The sequence below is a fragment of the Girardinichthys multiradiatus genome, chromosome 5 (genome assembly GCF_021462225.1).
Source record: "Girardinichthys multiradiatus isolate DD_20200921_A chromosome 5, DD_fGirMul_XY1, whole genome shotgun sequence".
NCBI lineage: Eukaryota > Metazoa > Chordata > Actinopteri > Cyprinodontiformes > Goodeidae > Girardinichthys > Girardinichthys multiradiatus.
This window is the reverse complement of record NC_061798.1, coordinates 37,825,565-37,844,346: the sequence shown is the minus strand read 5'-3', so window position 1 is coordinate 37,844,346 and position 18,782 is coordinate 37,825,565. Positions and strand designations below refer to the sequence as shown.

The 18,782-nt window shown below is 38.6% G+C and overlaps 2 protein-coding genes across 2 annotated transcripts; one reads left to right on the top strand and one right to left on the bottom strand.

The window, feature by feature from the left end:
• Positions 1-3,663: 3,663 nt before the first annotated feature.
• rps19bp1 (ribosomal protein S19 binding protein 1) lies at positions 3,664-7,865 on the bottom strand. Its single transcript, XM_047366855.1, has 4 exons — positions 7,276-7,865; positions 6,705-6,875; positions 6,344-6,441; positions 3,664-4,539 (listed from the first exon to the last, which is right to left on the bottom strand). The coding sequence occupies exons 1-4, from the start codon at positions 7,328-7,330 to the stop codon at positions 4,390-4,392; spliced, it is 474 nt and encodes a 157-aa protein (XP_047222811.1). The 5' UTR covers positions 7,331-7,865; the 3' UTR covers positions 3,664-4,389.
• A 78-nt stretch (positions 7,866-7,943) lies between these two features.
• Positions 7,944-18,404, top strand: LOC124869114 (3-mercaptopyruvate sulfurtransferase-like). The gene is made up of 2 exons (XM_047366854.1): positions 7,944-8,657; positions 17,694-18,404. The coding sequence occupies exons 1-2, from the start codon at positions 8,078-8,080 to the stop codon at positions 17,990-17,992; spliced, it is 879 nt and encodes a 292-aa protein (XP_047222810.1). The 5' UTR covers positions 7,944-8,077; the 3' UTR covers positions 17,993-18,404.
• Positions 18,405-18,782: the final 378 nt, after the last annotated feature.

Genomic DNA, 18,782 nt, shown 5'->3' with positions numbered 1-18,782 from the left:
ATAGCCTGATTCAGTAACAGGCTGCATGTAGCTGTGGTAAATGTAAGTATGAATCCAGGGGTTTTTTAATATTATTGAGTTTAGTTGAGTGCTTGTCTCTAACTTTGTGCTTGTGAGGCCTAAAAACGTCTTTTCTGCATTAGGCGTGAGGAAATTCTGACCCATCGACTCATAGGTCTAGGCTGTAAGGACACACTTAGTGACTATGATTATCTGTGGTCATGTAGTGAATATAATATTGTCTGTCATCATCATACATAAGGTAGGTAATATTGTAACAATACATAAGGGAATCAGACTCTTCATAAATGTCTAATACTGGGCCCTTGATAAACCCCACATGTCGTCTTTGTTCGTTTAAAATTTGATACAAGTCTGTAATTACTTATGTTAAGGCTTCCAGATTAGTCATATTTAGAAATGGTTAATTAATGTGAGCATCCTATTGGCCATTCGGTAACTCATGACACTGATTTTAACCATTCACAAAGTTTTACAAATAAATTATTTGGGTGGTGAAGTTATTTGCAAAGACTATTGGACTATTGGAAACGTATTTATTTATTTGAGGTCATCAAATGCAATTATATAGGTGCCTGAAAAAGTAGTATCTCGATTTGCTTGGTATATTTTGGTTAGTAGATTACTGTGTTAAAGACAAACCTGAAACCTGATTGACCAGAAAAAAAAACCAAAAAAAAAAAACCACTGCAATCTATATTCACAAAACCCATTCAGGCTTATTAAGTGTGCAGGTGTTTGATGACCAATGAACAATAAAAAACGTCTTGTATGGCCTGTCCAACAAGATTTACTTGGTCTGAATTTAATACTTTCACTTTTACTTCAAAAGGACAACTTCTCAGAATGTTATGTCAGTTAAACAATAATTATTTCTGTACCAATATTCCTTATTATTTTATTTTATAGAAACAAATCCAATGTAGGTTTTAAAAAGAAGTTCAGACGGTGGATTTTTTTCAGGTTATTAAGTTATATATGGTTTATTAGCTAATTGATAACGCTTCATGCAACAACTTTAAAAAAAAAAAGTTAGATGTCCATCTGATGTGTAATTAAAGATAGCAAAGTGACATTAAAAGCTTTCTTGACTTTAAGTCAGACTTTAAAAATTTGTGTTTTGAACATTTTGGTAAAGAACACAATTATTTTCAGTATCACGTTTTGTAATGTTCTTTTTCTTTCAATGCAAAGTAGGTGTGTTGGATCAGACCTTATGTGTATTTTTCAGACATTTTACCAACTTTATTTTTGCAGGAATTCTTTAACAGTTTAGTTTTAAAGCAAAATTAGATTTTCTAGCCGAATGGTTTCTGAGAGGATGTGTATCTGAAAATAACAGATACAACCTGCTTTTTAGTTGCCATCCTTATTCAAAATATTTAAAAACTAATTTGAAACTGTCCGCACCAGATGTGTGTATAATTTTGACACTATTATGCATTTGCAAAAAACCTGTACTTATAAAGTAAAATATTTTAGCACATTCATTCACTCTTACAGTTAGACAACCTAAAATTCTTGAAAAAATACATTTTCTCACCTGTGCCATGATGAAGTCTGCAGTGTCTTCTTGTTCTGTGTTTGAACTGAATGTGGCGTAACTGGCATCCATTAACTACATTTCAAGTATAAGGCTTTACAGTTTTAGTTAAAGGGCATGACTGGATAAACCAAACACCTCTCTAAAAAGTTATTGGGCCTTAAAGGCACATGTAAGCATAGCTTCATGCAATCCTTTAAAGTTAGATCATACATAATGTAAGTCTAACAATAACAGTTCTTCACACGTTGCCTTGAAAGCTGAGCTGGGTGACCTAAATGAAGTGTGTTTGTGTCCATAAATAAAGTTATTCTGTAATTTGATAATTTATTGTCATGCTGTAAAAGCTGATTAAATTTCATGGGAGCATGTAGGTTATTTACTCGACAGTGAACCATTCACTCCACCCTTCTAAACAGATACCACACCCTCTACATTTATTGGCACTCCTAGAAAGGCTGTTGAAAAAAATATTTATTTGCAGAGGGTAAAATATTAGCCAGAGCTGAACATTCTTATATTTCCCTTAATATTCTCCTCAGTGCTTGTGGTGGCATTGTAAACTTTGGTCCTGGTCTAGCCTCTTCTGTCGCAGTTCTGTTGTTTTTTCTCCAACATTTTAAAAACTTATCTGACTATGGACATTTCCATTCTTTCATGAATGGTATGTTCTCCTGCTTTTCCCATTGTGAAGAACACCTCAGATCAACTTTAAAAATATATCTGACAATTCTTCTGCAGGATTTGGTTTATATGAATTGCTACTGATTTAGTCACTGGTGATTTGGTTCTTAACATGGAATTGCCCAACCAAAACCGAATCAGTGTTTTATTTTTTTAAACAATTTTCAGTGTGAGTATGCCACTGAAATAAGAACTGTCCATTTGCTAGACATATTCAGTCACCATAAAAACAAAATCTAAGGATAAAGACAAGACCAAAAACAAAAATATAGTTACGAAGTGTACTTTACCAATCCACACTGGATTCATTTTAAATACCTTGATAGCTGCAGCACTGCTAATCAATTTGATTACATTTCATGAAACAGGAGGAGCAGAAAACTGTAAAACTGCTTAGTGGGTTTTGGTACTGTTGTCATGGCTGGAGAACGACTAGGCAAGTAAACAGAAAGTTGCAAAAATGATGTGCTATGTGAAACTCTGTACCAGTAGTAAAAATCTTTTGATGCAGAACAAAAGATGCATTGTTCTGCATCAAATGTAATCTTTCCAGTCAAATATAACATTTTTAATTATTTAGAAATACTACTATTCTCTGAAGAAAACCTAAAAATCATGAGAATCTACACTCTCCATCCAAACAGCAGTAAGTTTTTAATATGAAGAAGAGGTTATTTTTCCCCTTATATATTTGACTGTTTCGAGCAGTTGAACGCAGCAAGAACACAAATTGTTCCTTTAAAGGTAGCCGCACAGGTTTCAATTTTCTGAAAGCAAAAGAACTTCAGAAGTGTACACAAAATAAATGCTGCTGCACAGTTTGGATTATTTGTTTGTGGAAGATAAAGGAAACAAAACAGCTATTTTTATTCAAGATTTAATCTGAACACAAATAATCTGAGTCACAAACTAAATCAAATCCTAGTCTAGACTTCATTTAAAACCATTTTTTAATTATTGCACAATATTTTTCTTTTGAGATATAACATCTATATGTTAAATCTAACTGCCACAGATCTCAAATAATGACATTTAAAATTATGACAATGTTTGCACTGTCAAAATGGGAAAGCGTTGAAAATGTTGTCCTTTTTAGGTCTGCTAATATTTTGAATGTCCATTTTCATTTAGCCTTCATTTATTAACCTTTTGTATAAGCATTTGATCTGTCTGATTAGTTAAAAGTTGATATCTCAGTTAAGAAAGTTACTCAAAACCACAAACTGTATTCACTTTTGCATTAAGTAGCTTTCTATACTGAACAACTTCATGCTTTCATGATGTGCTTCTATTAAAAGCCTAAGAAATATGGCTTGACATTAAAATAATTTATGCTGAAACTTTCTAAAACGTGCCACGGAGAACCGTTAAAAGCGAAAGTACCAGATAAACCATAAGTCCTGTTGAACAAGATATTCAACATTTGTTTTTAATGGTTCATTGTTACCAAATATCTCCACACCTGACAAACTTAAGTTTTCTGAGAATAGATTGTTGTGTTTTGTGTTGATCAGACAGATTTTACAAACACAAGTATATCTAAGAACAACAAACGTCTCAAGATATACTCAAACACAGCATTTGTATTGAGGACCATAGTGTTGGGCAGAAAAGATCAAAGTGTAACTCAAAGATAGATATTTCTGTTAATGAGCAGTTACAAATGTAACAGTGAGGTATTTTATGCATCGTTGATCCATGTGAGCACAACATTTTAACTTTAACTCTCATAGCAAACTATATTGACTTTAATGTAACCAAACTGAAGAACTTAAGTGTAGCGCTAGCGTAGTAGATATACTTCAAGCTGAACCATATCATGCCATTTACATTTGAACTCAAGCATGATTTTTATTGTTTAACATTTTTAAGAGAAACAAGAATTCATATTTATATTTAACACGTTACATTGTCAACACATATCCAAGTTTTCCCAATAAGTTTTATAATATGATGTTATAAAACTGTACATCTCACTTTGTAAAAGTTTATCCTATATTCTTAACAGAAGGATTCTCTTGTGCAGTGGTAGTGGATCTGACTTCCAGTACACAGTCTGACTGAAAACCCCTTTTTAATTCACAAAACACAGCCTGGGTCCATCCACTGTGGTTGGATACTCCTTTTTTCCAGAGTTGGTGTCATTTCTTGTCCTCCACAGTCTTGCCAAAGTACTCCTTCTGGAACTGCTGGAACTCCTCCTCGGTGAATAAGGACGGAGCCTCCTTGGCCTTTTCGACGGGTTTTTCCGGGTGATGTCTTGACTGCCTTCCTTTATTGTAGCTCACAATCTGGGTCAAAGCAAAAAAAGAAAATAAATTATTTATGTGCTGTCAACAAATATTATGGCTTGTTTATTTTTGTGAAGGAATATTCAATGTATTCTGTATTTTAGGACACCTGGAGACCAAACTGCTCAGTCAGTCGTTTACTGTGAAAAGTGTTATTTAGCAACCAGAACTAATGCTGGGAACCCTGGTTGCATCTTGGACCAGGACATGTCCTTTAAATTAGTAGTGGACATTTATCGTATCATCTATCGCTGATAATGATCATGATAAAAATGTTTTATTATCATGATAATAAATTCCAATTAATGATGTCTGATGTCTTGGACACCTTTCATCTGCCAAATAGAGACAAAACTAGAAACCTCATGTCCTAAAGCGATACAGGACTGGACTATTGCAATTCTCTATTATTAGGAAGTCCAAATAACTCTTAAACTTACCCAAAGCGCTGCAGTGCAGAGTTTTAATGAGAATGAAATGTAGAGATTATATTTCTTCAACTTTAGTTTCTCTCTATTATATTCCAATTCAGACTGATGGTGACTGATTCAGACTACAGGTTTACTGTGGTTTCTTAAAATGAAACCTAGATCTTTTATCAGGCTGAACCCCATCTGGAAGCAGCTCTTAATTCGTGTCCGCAAGGCAGAGTATTTCTGTAATGGTGTAAAACTTTGCTTTTTGATAAAGCTTATATTTAGACTGGCTTAGGTTTTTCCTCAGCTCTCTCTGTAGTTATGCTGCAATAGGCTTAGGCTGCTGGAGGACATACTTTTCTTGACTGCTACTTTCTCCTACTATTCTGCATCTACACATTAATGTAGTATTTGCAACTATTGCAGGTAAAAAAAAAAAATCTACTTTTCCTACAGGCACTACTCCTGGCCTTTTGTTCCTACATCTTCCAGGAAGGGGCCAACAATAGTTGCTGATGCTTATGAAATAAATGCCCAAATAACTGAGTCTTTAACTTCGTGTATGTCTTCTACGGAGCCACTAAAAGCACTAATGTTGTATGTGTACCATTTATTGTTTTCCATTCCATAATTATTCTAGTAGCGCGTTTCTCTGTATAACTATTTTCTTTTCTCGTAGACAGGACCACAAACTGAATGACTACTGACATCCCTTCTGTGTACTCAGATGTTCTTTCCCATAGAAGGCATTCCTAGACGAGTGTTTTGCCGTTTTCTAAAGTTTGCCTTCTGACTTCCCAAACCCCCAGTTGGTCACGGCAGATGGCTGCTCAAATTAAACTTGGTTCTGCTTGAGGTTCTTTCCTGTTAATAGGAGTTGTTACTGTCGACTCCAGATTGCTCAGGAGGACAGACCCAAGTCCATGACTCAGTGCAATTAGCTGGGCTTCCTTACATTGACACATTTTGCCATATTGACCTTCTAAAAAAAATTTGACTGTCCTGTAAATTTAGGATCAGATTGCACAATGAATCAGTGAATCTAAGTTGTTTATATGACAGTACTATATTGGTATGGGTCGGACTTACTGTGTATTTCTGTACAATTGGAAATGAATTAAACTGTTTTTCTTGTAAGTGTCCTTAAAAGACTTTGGTTTTAATTGGCACAATATAAATAAACTGAGTTGAAACTCATAAGAAAAAACAAAGAAAACATCAGCATGTGGCTTACTTTGACCATAAACATAATTTTTAAGGGCCTGAAAGATCACTGTGATAATTTAATCAGGTATTTTAGGATTTCTAGGGTAATTTTTGTTTCTGTAGTTATTAGTCATGAATTAAGAAGCCAAAACATTGATATGCGAGGTACAACTCTTCATTACCTTTATTGTGTCAGAAGATGTTGCTTTGCAGGTGGTTTCCAAAAAGTACTTCAGATTGGCACTCATCTGGCTCTTAGGCTGGTTTTTCCTAAAATCATCTGCAAATATATGACAAACAAGAAAATCAATATAAACCACAAAAGCAGTGTTACATTTTTCACTATGGCAAAACCAAGCTATGATAATTTCCACAATAAAATGATTCATGTATCAAATAGAATGTGAGTAGCCAAGACATTGCTTCCTACTTCTATTCTCCACAATATTTGAAACATCTGGAAGGTTGTGTATCCTATTACAAGTAATCCTGGTTCTGGACACAAATGGCCATTAATAAGAAAAGTATAAAAACATGTCTGACCAACTGCAGATCTTATCCGCTTGTCTTTGACTGTGGCCTTGCTTTTTCCAGGCCCAAGGCGACCCTGCAGCCTTTTGACCTGTCTGGTGACCCCCTGCCGCTTGGTGCTGACCAGTTCCATTACTGCGGCCGAACTGGGGGTCTGCTTCTTGTTCTTCACTCTACTGCCGTCTGAAAGAAAGCATGAGAAAGTTAGTTTAGGGTGCAAGCTCCTCAAAACATGTCTTCAATTTTATTAAAGTTTGTTTTCCTGTGTATTAGTTTCATTTAGTAATACAAGCTACAACAAACCATTGTATGCCCACAGTTCCTTAATATGCTTTTGTCATAGATAGGCTACGCAATAATTTTACACACCCTTCAGAAAGGTTTAATTGTTTTTGACTGATTTCTAAAACATGTTATTTGGGTTCCCCATAAAAAATGGTTCAGAGAAACAAAAAAATATTATTTAATACCACATTTTACTCAGGGCATATGAAATTTAAAAACAAGCTCTTAGCATCAAGTTAGCGTCAGTGATCTCCACTGCTAATGTAAGCAGACTAACAAGCTAACAGGCTAAACTAACCTTTAATGTCATCGTTCAGCAGCTCCAGACCTCTTCTGATCAACGACACAGACATGCCGGCTTATGAATCCCTGATATGTTTCACTGTCGTCAAATTACATCTAAAGATACATGCTTTAGAGCTACAAAAAGACATGTGAGTCCGTCAGGTCCCTCATTTGTGTGTTCACTGAAAGCCGGTCCCCGGATAACAGTTGACGTGCACTTAGTTAGTTCCTACCAAACAATAACAATCCAACCATGCTAACAAATAATAAAAGTAATAATACTAAAAATACTTATGATAATAATAATAATACTAGAAGAAGAAGACAGACGCGACTGGGGAGCAACAAAAAAGTTTTTTTAGTCATCAAGTAGGAATGCTTTATAATTGTCGCGAAATAATCCGAAATAATAATAACAACGCGCTTTTATTAAAGTTTAAACAACTTGTTGCACAAATAGTATTCAGAGAAAGCTAAAACGAAGCAGGGAAATATAGTTTGTAAAGCAATGCAGGTTTGCTAAAACTGGGACCCACCAAGCCGGATTTAATTTAGAGATGACTGCTTCTAAGCGCTATATTTAGGAAACTGTAAACCCCCCTGTACTGTACTGTTATATGCATATAACAACCGGTTGTTATATGCATATAACAGTACACCCCCTCTCAAAATATATCGTACCCGCCGCTTCTAGCCGTGGGCTGAAGGTTGATGCGCGCTCTTATTCTCCACCACTTTTACCTTTGCTCCCGCTGCTGTTTACACACAAGTCCAGACAGGACACTTGTGACTGATTCTCCTCTTCGGGACCGACCATGGCGTTTCAAGCTAGAGCTCTGGTCAGAACTAAATGGCTTTCGGACGCATTGACGACCCGGGGGAAAATGCGCATCTTGGATAGTTCTTGGTATTTGCCCAAACTGCGGAGAAACGCTAAAAGCGAGTTCAAGATGAGGCACATCCCAGGCTCGGCGTTCTTCGACATAGACCAGTGCTGCGATAAAACCTCCCCTCTGGACCACATGTTGCCGTCGGAGAAAGTTTTCGCTGATTACGTTGGGAATTTGGGAATAGAAAACGACACGCACGTCGTCGTATACGACCGCAGTGAGTTCGGGGCGTTCTCAGCGCCCCGCGTTTGGTGGATGTTCCGGGTGTTCGGGCATAGCGCGGTGTCTCTGCTCAACGGGGGGTTCAGGAACTGGGAACTGGAGGGTCGACCAGTGAGTAACAACTATGTCAGACCCTCTCCCACCGACTTTAAGGCCTCGCTGAAGCGCTCCTGGATTAAAACCTATGAGGATCTCCTGGAAAACCTGGACACTAAAGAGTTCCTGGTGGTGGATGCCAGGCCCTCAGGAAGATTCAGAGGACTGGACCCCGAACCCAGAGACAGTAAGTAGGATTGTCTTCCAAGTTGCTCTCAACTTTGAGAGAGCAAACAAGCTGATAAGTGCCAAGGTGACTGTGTCCTCCATAGTCACCTTGGCCTATTTAGGACAAGCAGGTGAGTAAGGCTGTATTCACACTTGCCACTTTTGGTCCGCTTTAAACGGACCAGAGTTCGTTTCCCCCCTTGGTCCGGACCTTTTGTGCAGGTGTGAATACACTCAAGCGAACCCTGATCCGGACCAAACAACCGAACCGAGACCCACTTTCTGAGGTGGTCTCGGTCCGTTTCCAAACGGAATCTGGTGCGGTTCGATTATAGTCTGAATACAAACCGGCCCCGATCCGAACCAACTACAAAAAGCGTACGTCTCTTTGGACATAAAAAGCCACCGTAGCCGGTAGCAAAGGTGTGTGTTGTAAGGTAATCATACCTGATAAGCTGTGTGTTGCTTAGCAACGCTACTGGCTTGTGATGGGACAAAAAATAAAGTTTGCTTTTGGTCCGGAACAACCAAGCGGACCAAAGGACTTTCCTGGTGTGAATACAGTTGTGTGCTTCACCAAATAACCTTTCATCCAGATTTGCAGCTGCACTATCCACTTTTTAGATGCTGCTGTCATAAAACCACATTCTGTCAATAACCACCAGTTAATGTTACAATTCAAATTAGACTCTTTTACTTTGTGTATTTCTCTAAAAAAGAAAAGTTCAGATCAAGGGTTATTTCTTGGGAGAAAAAGCTCAAAGTGTGAGCTAAATTCTTGGTATGAGGAAGCTGGAGAAAGTTTGGAATTTCTGATTAAGACACAGCTTCAGTACCGTGAAAAAAATATTCACACCACTGGAATTTATACATATTTTGTTGCATTACAACCACAACCTTCAATTTATTTTATCTTGGATTTCATTTGATTGACCAACTGAAAGCAGCACACTGAAGTGGAAATTACTTTTTTTTTTTTTTTACATATTAAAGTCTGAAAAATGTGGTGTGCTTATCTGTTCACCCAACTTGTACTCTGTTACCCCTAAATAAAATTCTGTGCAACCAACTGCCTTCAAAAGTACACAGTTCATTAAATCAAGCCAGCAAGCCTGTTTCTGTTGGCTACTAGCCATTTAAGGAACAGAGCAAACATGTGAAAGAAGGCACTCAGAAGGCAGGTCAGATTAGACTTAAACTGAATATTTGGCCTTCATTCAAATTGCAAGCTGGATACCTCTCTTTTAATAGGGCAAATGTGCAAAACCCTGTTTGATATTCAGATTTACACACACCCTTTTCTACAAAAAAATATGTCTACTTTTGATTTATTAAAGTATTGCATGTTTAGTTTGTTGTTGAGCTGCTAAAGGATACAGTACAACTTTATACAAACTAAATACAACTGAATACAAATTTTTTACTTCTGGCAAATGACTTTGGCCCATGTGACAAAAAGTTTGTTCAACCCTGGGTTAGATCAAAGAATGTGCATGTGTTCAAATTACCCAGTCAAAGACCTACATGCAATTGAAAATCTGTGGGAAGATTTGGAAATTGCTCTTCACAGGTGTTCTCTATTAAAATCTGGCGGAGTTTGAGCTATTAGGCAGGGAACAAGCAGGAAATGTCCTTCTCTATAGATATAACGCTGATAAGAGGCATACCCTAAAAGACTTGCAGCTATAATTACAGCAAAAGGCGGTTTTGTTGACTTAGATGAGTCAAATTAAAATTCTCACCACCACTTTTCAGATGTTTTTTTATGCAAAATATTTGGAAAACTGCATTATTTTCCTTCCAGTTCAAAACCATGTGTTGCTTTGTCTTGGTCTTTTAAAATAAAGTACACTGAAAGTTCATTTGTAACTTCACAAACCTGAATAGGTTCAAGGAGTATGAATACTATTGCAAGGCGATGGACAAACACAAATTTGTGATGGGTCATGGTAAAGAAACTGAAATCTACACATTTCCTTTTTCTTTCCTGCTGAAATTCAAGGTTTGAGTGATTTCTTCATATAAATGAAATCTCTGTGGAAGAATTAACCATAACTAGAGGCAAAAATGTATTGGGCAGCCTTCTGAAATAGCAAAACTTGCCAGGGCACATGTGTGACAGTTTCTCCTGAGGTTTCCAGCAAACAAATATACTGAGGCGGACGTACTTGACGTCTTCAGGTGTGAGGTGACAAGTCACTGAGACTATGAATATTTGAATATCTTAAACTGATGGCTTAATCGTGGGAAATTAAAATGATTGTGATAATTCATAAAAAAAATAAAATAAAATTACCAATAGGCGAAATAAACTGATATGCAGTATATACGTTCGTTGGTACACACACACACAGACCCCACCCCCATCCCTTGTCAGGACCTTTAACCTAAGTCCCAACTGGGGGAAGAATTCAACTTCCCCTTTCATTATCGTTTGTTCCCTTAGGTAAACATAGAAATGTCAGAATCTTGGTTTAAAACTGATAGTTTCTATCAGTTTTAAACCAAGATTCTGACATTTCTATATATGTATATGTGTATATATATATATATATATATATATATACATATATATATATATGTATGTATATATGTGTATATATATATATGTATGTATATATGTGTAATATATGTGTATATATATGTATGTATATATGTGTATATATATATATATATATATATATATATATATATATATATATATATATATACAGGGGTTGGACAATGAAACTGAAACACCTGGTTTTAGACCACAATGATTTATTAGTATGGTGTAGGGCCTCCTTTTGCTGCCAATACAGCGTCATTTCGTCTTGGGAATGACATATACAAGTCCTGCAGAGTGGTCAGAGGGATTTTAAGCCATTCTTCTTGCAGGATAGTGGCCAGGTCACTACGTGATACTGACTTGCTCCTCCAAAACACCTCAAAGTGGCTCAATAATATTTAGATCTGGTGACTGTGCAGGCCATGGGAGATGTTCAACTTCACTTTCATGTTCATCAAACCAATCTTTCACCAGTCTTGCTGTGTGTATTGGTGCATTGTCATCCTGATACACGGCACCGCCTTCAGGATACAATGTTTGAACCATTGGATGCACATGGTCCTCAAGAATGGTTCGGTAGTCCTTGGCAGTGACGTGCCCATCTAGCACAAGTATTGGGCCAAGGGAATGCCATGATATGGCAGCCCAAACCATCACTGATCCACCCCCATGCTTCACTCTGGGCATGCAACAGTCTGGGTGGTACGCTTCTTTGGGGCTTCTCCACACCGTAACTCTCCTGGATGTGGGGAAAATAGTAAAGGTGGACTCATCAGAGAACAATACATGTTTCACATTGTCCACGGATTTGCGCTCTTTGCACCATTGAAACCGACGTTTGGCATTGGCATGAGTGACCAAAGGTTTGGCTATAGCAGCCCGCTGTGTATATTGACCCTGTGGAGCTCCCGACGGACAGTTCTGGTGGAAACAGGAGAGTTGAGGCGCACATTTAATTCTACCGTGATTTGGGCAGCTGTGGTTTTATGTTTTTTGGATACAATCCGGGTTAGCACCCGAACATCCCTTTAAGACAGCTTCCTCTTGCGTCCACAGTTAATCCTGTTGGATGTGGTTCGTCCTTCTTGGTGGTATGCTGACATTACCCTGGATACCGTGGCTCTTGATACATCACAAAGACTTGCTGTCTTGGTCACAGATGCGCCAACAAGACGTGCACCAACAATTTGTCCACTTTTGAACTCTGGTATGTTACCCATAATGTTGTGTGCATTTCAATATTTTGAGCAAAACTGTGCTCTTACCCTGCTAATTGAACCTTCCCACTCTGCCCTTACTGGTGCAATGTGCAATCAATGAAGACTGGCTACCAGGCTGGTCCAATTTAGCCATGAAACCTCCACACTAAAATGACAGGTGTTTCAGTTTCATTGTCCAACCCCTGTATATACACTGCTCAAAAAAATAAAAGGAACGTTCAAATAATACCTCCTAGATCTGAATGAATGAAATATTATCATTGAATACTTTGTTCTATACAAAATTGAATGTGCTGACAACAAAATCACACAAAATCATCAATGGAAATCAAATTTATTGACCAATGGAGGCCTGGATTTGGAGTCACACACAGAATTAAAGTGGAAAAACACACTACAGGCTGATCCAACTTTTATGTAATGTCCTTAAAACAAGTCAAAATGAGGCTCAGTATTGTGTGTGGCCTCCATGTGTCTGTATGACCTCCCTTCAACGCCTGGGCATGCTCCTGATGATACGGCTGATGGTCTCCTGACAGATCTCCTCCCAGACCTGGACTAAAGCATCCGCCAACTCCTGGACAGTCTGTGGTGCAATGTGACGTTGGTGGATGGAGCGAGACATGATGTCCCAGATGTGCTCAATTGGATTCAGGTCTGGGGAACGGGCGGGCCAGTCCATAGCTTCAATGTCTTCATCTTGCAGGAATTGCTGACACACTCCAGCCACATGAGGTCTAGCATTGTCCTGCATTAGGAGGAACCCAGGGCCAAGCGCACCAGCATATGGTCTCACAAGGGGTCTGAGGATCTCATCTCGGTACCTAATGGCAGTCAGGCTACCTCTGGCAACCACATGGAGGGCCATGCGACCCTCCAAAGAAATGCCACCCCACACCATTACTGACCCACTGCCAAACCAGTCATGCTGAAGGATGTTGCAGGCAGCAGATCGCTCTCCACGGTGTCTCCAGACTCTGTCACGTCTGTCACGTGCTCAGTGTGAACCTGCTTTTATCTATGAAGAGCACAGGGCGCCAGTGGTGAATTTGCCAATCCTGGTGTTCTCTGGCAAATGCCAAGCGTCCTGCATGGTGTTGGGCTGTGAGCACAACCCCCATTTGTGGACGTTGGGCCCTCATACCTCATACCACCCTCATGGAGTCGGTTTCTAACCGTTTGTGCAGACACAAGCACATTTGTGCCCTGCTGGAGGTCATTTTGCAGGGCTCTGGCAGTGCTCCTTTTCCTCCTTGCACAAAGGCGGAGGTAGCGGTCCTGCTGCTGGGTTGTTGCCCTCCTACGGCCTCCGCCACATCTCCTGGTGTACTGGCCTGTCTCCTGGTAGCGCCTCCAGGCTCTGGACTCTACGCTGACAGACACAGCAAACCTTCTTGCCACAGCTCGCATTGATGTTTCATCGTGGATGAGCTGCACTACCTGAGCCACTTGTGTGGGTTGTAGAGTCCGTCTCATGCTACCACGAGTGTGAAAGAACCACCAACATTCAAAAGTGACAAAACATCAGCCAGAAAGCATAGGTATTGAGAAGTGGTCTGTGGTCCCCACCTGCAGAACCACTCCTTTATTGAGTGAGTCTTGCTAATCGCCAAAGATTTCCCCCTGTTGTCTATTCCATTTGCACAACAACATGTGAAATTGATTGTCAATCAGTGTTGCTTCCTAAGTGGACAGTTTGATTTAACAGAAGTTTGATCTACTTGGAGTTATATTGGGTTGTTTAAGTGTTCCCTTTATTTTTTTTGAGCAGTGTATATGTGTGTGTGTATATATATATATATATATATATATATATATATATATATATATATATAGATAGATAGATAGATAGATAGTTATATTTCTATACCAAACACAGTTAAAACTACATGCCTTTGAATCAGAAAGTAAACAAACTCCCCAGAATGGAGTATGTTTCTGGAAGCAGATTTGATTCTAAAAAATATGTTTTGTCATAACCCATCAAAGGATTTACTCAACCAGCAACAAAGGAAGCCCAGAATTATCACTCGCATTTGAGAAAAATAAATATTAACATAATGATTATTCAAATAGGGTTTGCATTTTCTGAGAAAAAACTTAAATTAGATTTGGGCGTGTTATTTCCAGCACAAACCTCACAAAGCCCCTTGGGGCTTCAGAGGTTAATAAGGGGTAAAGAACACATGTATATAACAGAATGAAAAGAAGATCTGAAGGGGGCTTTAGAAAACCAAGGTTACTTCCTTACACACCAACAATAGAAGTTAAGCTTGTAAAGTTTTTTTCTGATTTAAACGCAAGCACTTCACATCAACAGTAGGAAGCACAAGCAACCTACTTCTCTAATCTCATTTTGAGTCATAAGCATAATTCCAAATGTCTGTCCTGTTTATTGGTCTTTTTTGTTTGCTACTCTATATCATAGAGCCTTATATTTAGCCTTCAACAGATATTAGCCTGTAAAGGTGACTAGCAAAAAGATTAAACTGTTGAAGTAGAAATGCTTGCATAAAAAGAGCTTCTTGTGTAAAATGACTTTTTCCTACACAGAACAGAGATGTGGCCAGCATGCTGTAATTAAAAAATAAATTATTATCAAATAAAAATTCTTGTAAGACTTACTAGACATTCAGAAAATGGTTGTGGCCATACTTTTTATTTTCTTCTTCAGACTTTAACATCAAAATAATTAAGTGAAAGTAGTGAAATGCTCTAATTTGTCTGTTTGGTTGTACAGGTCCTTCTCAAAATATTAGCATATTGTGATAAAGTTCATTATTTTCCATAATGTCATGATGAAAATTTAACATTCATATATTTTAGATTCATTGCACACTAACTGAAATATTTCAGGTCTTTTATTGTCTTAATACGGATGATTGTGGCATACAGCTCATGAAAACCCAAAATTCCTATCTCACAAAATTAGCATATTTCATCCGACCAATAAAAGAAAAGTGTTTTTAATACAAAAAACATCAACCTTCAAATAATCATGTACAGTTATGCACTCAATACTTGATTGGGAATCCTTTTGCAGAAATGACTGCTTCAATGCGGCGTGGCATGGAGGCAATCAGCCTGTGGCACTGCTGAGGTCTTATGGAGGCCCAGGATGCTTCGATAGCGGCCTTTAGCTCATCCAGAGTGTTGGGTCTTGAGTCTCTCAACGTTATCTTCACAATATCCCACAGATTCTCTATGGGGTTCAGGTCAGGAGAGTTGGCAGGCCAATTGAGCACAGTGATACCATGGTCAGTAAACCATTTACCAGTGGTTTTGGCACTGTGAGCAGGTGCCAGGTCGTGCTGAAAAATGAAATCTTCATCTCCATAAAGCGTTTCAGCAGATGGAAGCATGAAGTGCTCCAAAATCTCCTGATAGCTAGCTGCATTGACCCTGCCCTTGATAAAACACAGTGGACCAACACCAGCAGCTGACACGGTACCCCAGACCATCACTGACTGTGGGTACTTGACACTGGACTTCTGGCATTTTGGCATTTCCTTCTCCCCAGTCTTCCTCCAGACTCTGGCTCCTTGATTTCCGAATGACATGCAGAATTTGCTTTCATCCGAAAAAAGTACTTTGGACCACTGAGCAACAGTCCAGTGCTGCTTCTCTGTCGCCTAGGTCATGCGCTTCTGCCGCTGTTTCTGGTTCAAAAGTGGCTTGACCTGGGGAATGCGGCACCTGTAGCCCATTTCCTGCACACGCCTGTGCACGGTGGCTCTGGATGTTTCTACTCCAGACTCAGTCCACTGCTTCCGCAGGTCCCCCAAGGTCTGGAATCGGCCCTTCTCCACAATCTTCCTCAGGGTCCGGTCACCTCTTCTCGTTGTGCAGCGTTTTCTGCCACACTTTTTACTTCCCACAGACTTCCCACTGAGGTGCCTTGATACAGCACTCTGGGAACAGCCTATTCGTTCAGAAATTTCTTTCTGTGTCTTATCCTCTTGCTTGAGGGTGTCAATAGTGGCCTTCTGGACAGCAGTCAGGTCGGCAGTCTTACCCATGATTGGGGTTTTGAGTGATGAACCAGGCTGGGAGTTTTAAAGGCCTCAGGAATCTTTTGCAGGTGTTTAGAGTTAACTCGTTGATTCAGATGATTAGGTTCATAGCTCATTTAGAGACCCTTTTAATGATATGCTAATTTTGTGAGATAGGAATTTTGGGTTTTCATGAGCTGTATGCCAAAATCATCCGTATTAAGACAATAAAAGACCTGAAATATTTCAGTTAGTGTGCAATGAATCTAAAATATATGAATGTTAAATTTTCATCATGACATCATGGAAAATAATGAACTTTATCACAATATGCTAATATTTTGAGAAGGACCTGTATATCTCCCTCTCTTTCTCTCTTCATTAAACCCAACAAACGTCAGTCAACAGCTGGACAAGGCTTTGAAATCACAGATTTTATGAGTACAAAATGTGTAGGCAATGGGTTATGGAAGTGTGTTTGTGCTTGCGTAATTGAGAATTGATTCTGAGGGGGCATCGCCCCCTCTTGCTTTGTGCAATGCCGGACAGCCAGTCCTAAACTGGAAGGGCTGATTTCAAATTCCTATGAAACCTCTTTAAATCCCTTACTAGACTCAAAAACCGCTACAGTCTTGTTTCTGAAGACCTTACGCAGCTCTTTGGATCTCTTTCAAAATGCTGAACACAATGTTCTAAATGTGTATACTGGATATAATGCATCTGTCTCATTTATCTGATTTCAACCAGTTTGGGAATAAATACGGGGGTGTCCTAATTTAATCCTCACTAGAAATTTCCTTTTATAATTGCATTTTACATTTTCTTGGTTGGTTGGCTCTATTACCAGAAACATTGCTATTTAATATCCATTTACCCAAATATGTTAGCAAAACAAAGGCTTTTGATTGAGTATGATTTTAGAACCTTTAATCTTGTTTTGATTTTCAGACCTGCAGCTTAGGTGTTTTGGTTCAATTTTTTCATCTCTAAGTAGTTTTATCAGTGTTCATTGTTTTTAAAGAAAGTACATAAGGGAACATTGCACACTAGCTGACGTAAAAACAAGCTGAGGTTAAGGGTTTACCCAAAATATAAAACAGTTTTTCTCCACTGTCTTCTTAAATGTGATAAATTGCTACTTGTCTTGGTTCTTTCAGTAACAGAAACTCAAGCTTCAGTTTTTTATTTTTTTATTTTTTACCTTTTGTCCATATTGTTGTTTATATTATGAATGAACTTAATTATGTCAAATCAATAAAAATTTCAGTTCTATAAGTTTCTTTTCTGATTGACAGACACGGAGCCCGGCCACATCCCTGGTTCCATGAGCATTCCCTTTCACTCCTTTCTGTCCGAGTCTGGACACTTCCTGCCTAAGGAGAGGCTCCAGGAGCTCTTCATCCGTGCTGGAGTGGACCTCAGCCGTCCCATCTGCGTGTCGTGTGGCTCCGGCGTGACGGCATGCCACCTGGCTTTAGCGGCCCACGAGTGTGGACACCCAGAGGTGTTTGTGTACGACGGTGCATGGTCGGAGTGGTACACCCGTGCCGTTCCTGAGCACGTCATATCTGAAGGCAGGGGGAAGCATTTGTAATCAGCTAAGGAGACGTGGTGTGGGACCAGATTACAAGAAACTCATTCTGCACGTGAAGTTACTAAGTTACAGGCAGCTGTATCTTGCATACAGATGGACAAAAACAGCCTTGAATTTCTTTGTAAAGTAACACTGGATCTGAAACTGACAGTACACTACCTTTACATAATCCATGAATACACAGAAGTTTTTACATATGGACGCTTCAACTCAGATAAACACATGCCGTCTTTGTTCACTTTGTGCAAAGACAGGTATCATCTGTTTTATTTTAACCTTTATCCAAAAGTGTGATACTTACTTTTCACAGAATGTATACAGTAGTAAAAAATATGAACACTAAGCTACCTTCATGTTGGGTTTGTTTACAGTTGGAATGCTTATTTTCAAATAAAGTCTGGGTTTGCTTTAAGCCTTTTCTTGTAGTTCAATACCGAATGTTTGTCTGAATGTTAACTTTTGTAACCTTTGGCCTGGTACAAAACACACATCACTGACCAAAAGTTTTGTTTGCAGCGTTTGCTAAAAAGTGTAGCCCCAGCGGTTGGACTTCTGACCAATGAGCTGCACATTTTAAATGCTGTTTTGCACACATGCTGCTTTTGGAGTCTTTATTTTCCTTAAGTATAAGATATTTCCCAGTAAAAAACATGGTTAGTGGACATAGAATAGAAAATAAACTGAAAGAAAATGTTTAAAACTGTATATTCATTACAACTTATTTAATGTAATTTATACGTATTCAGGTTTTTTGGCATTACTTAATTTAAGGTTAGATCTGTATTTTACA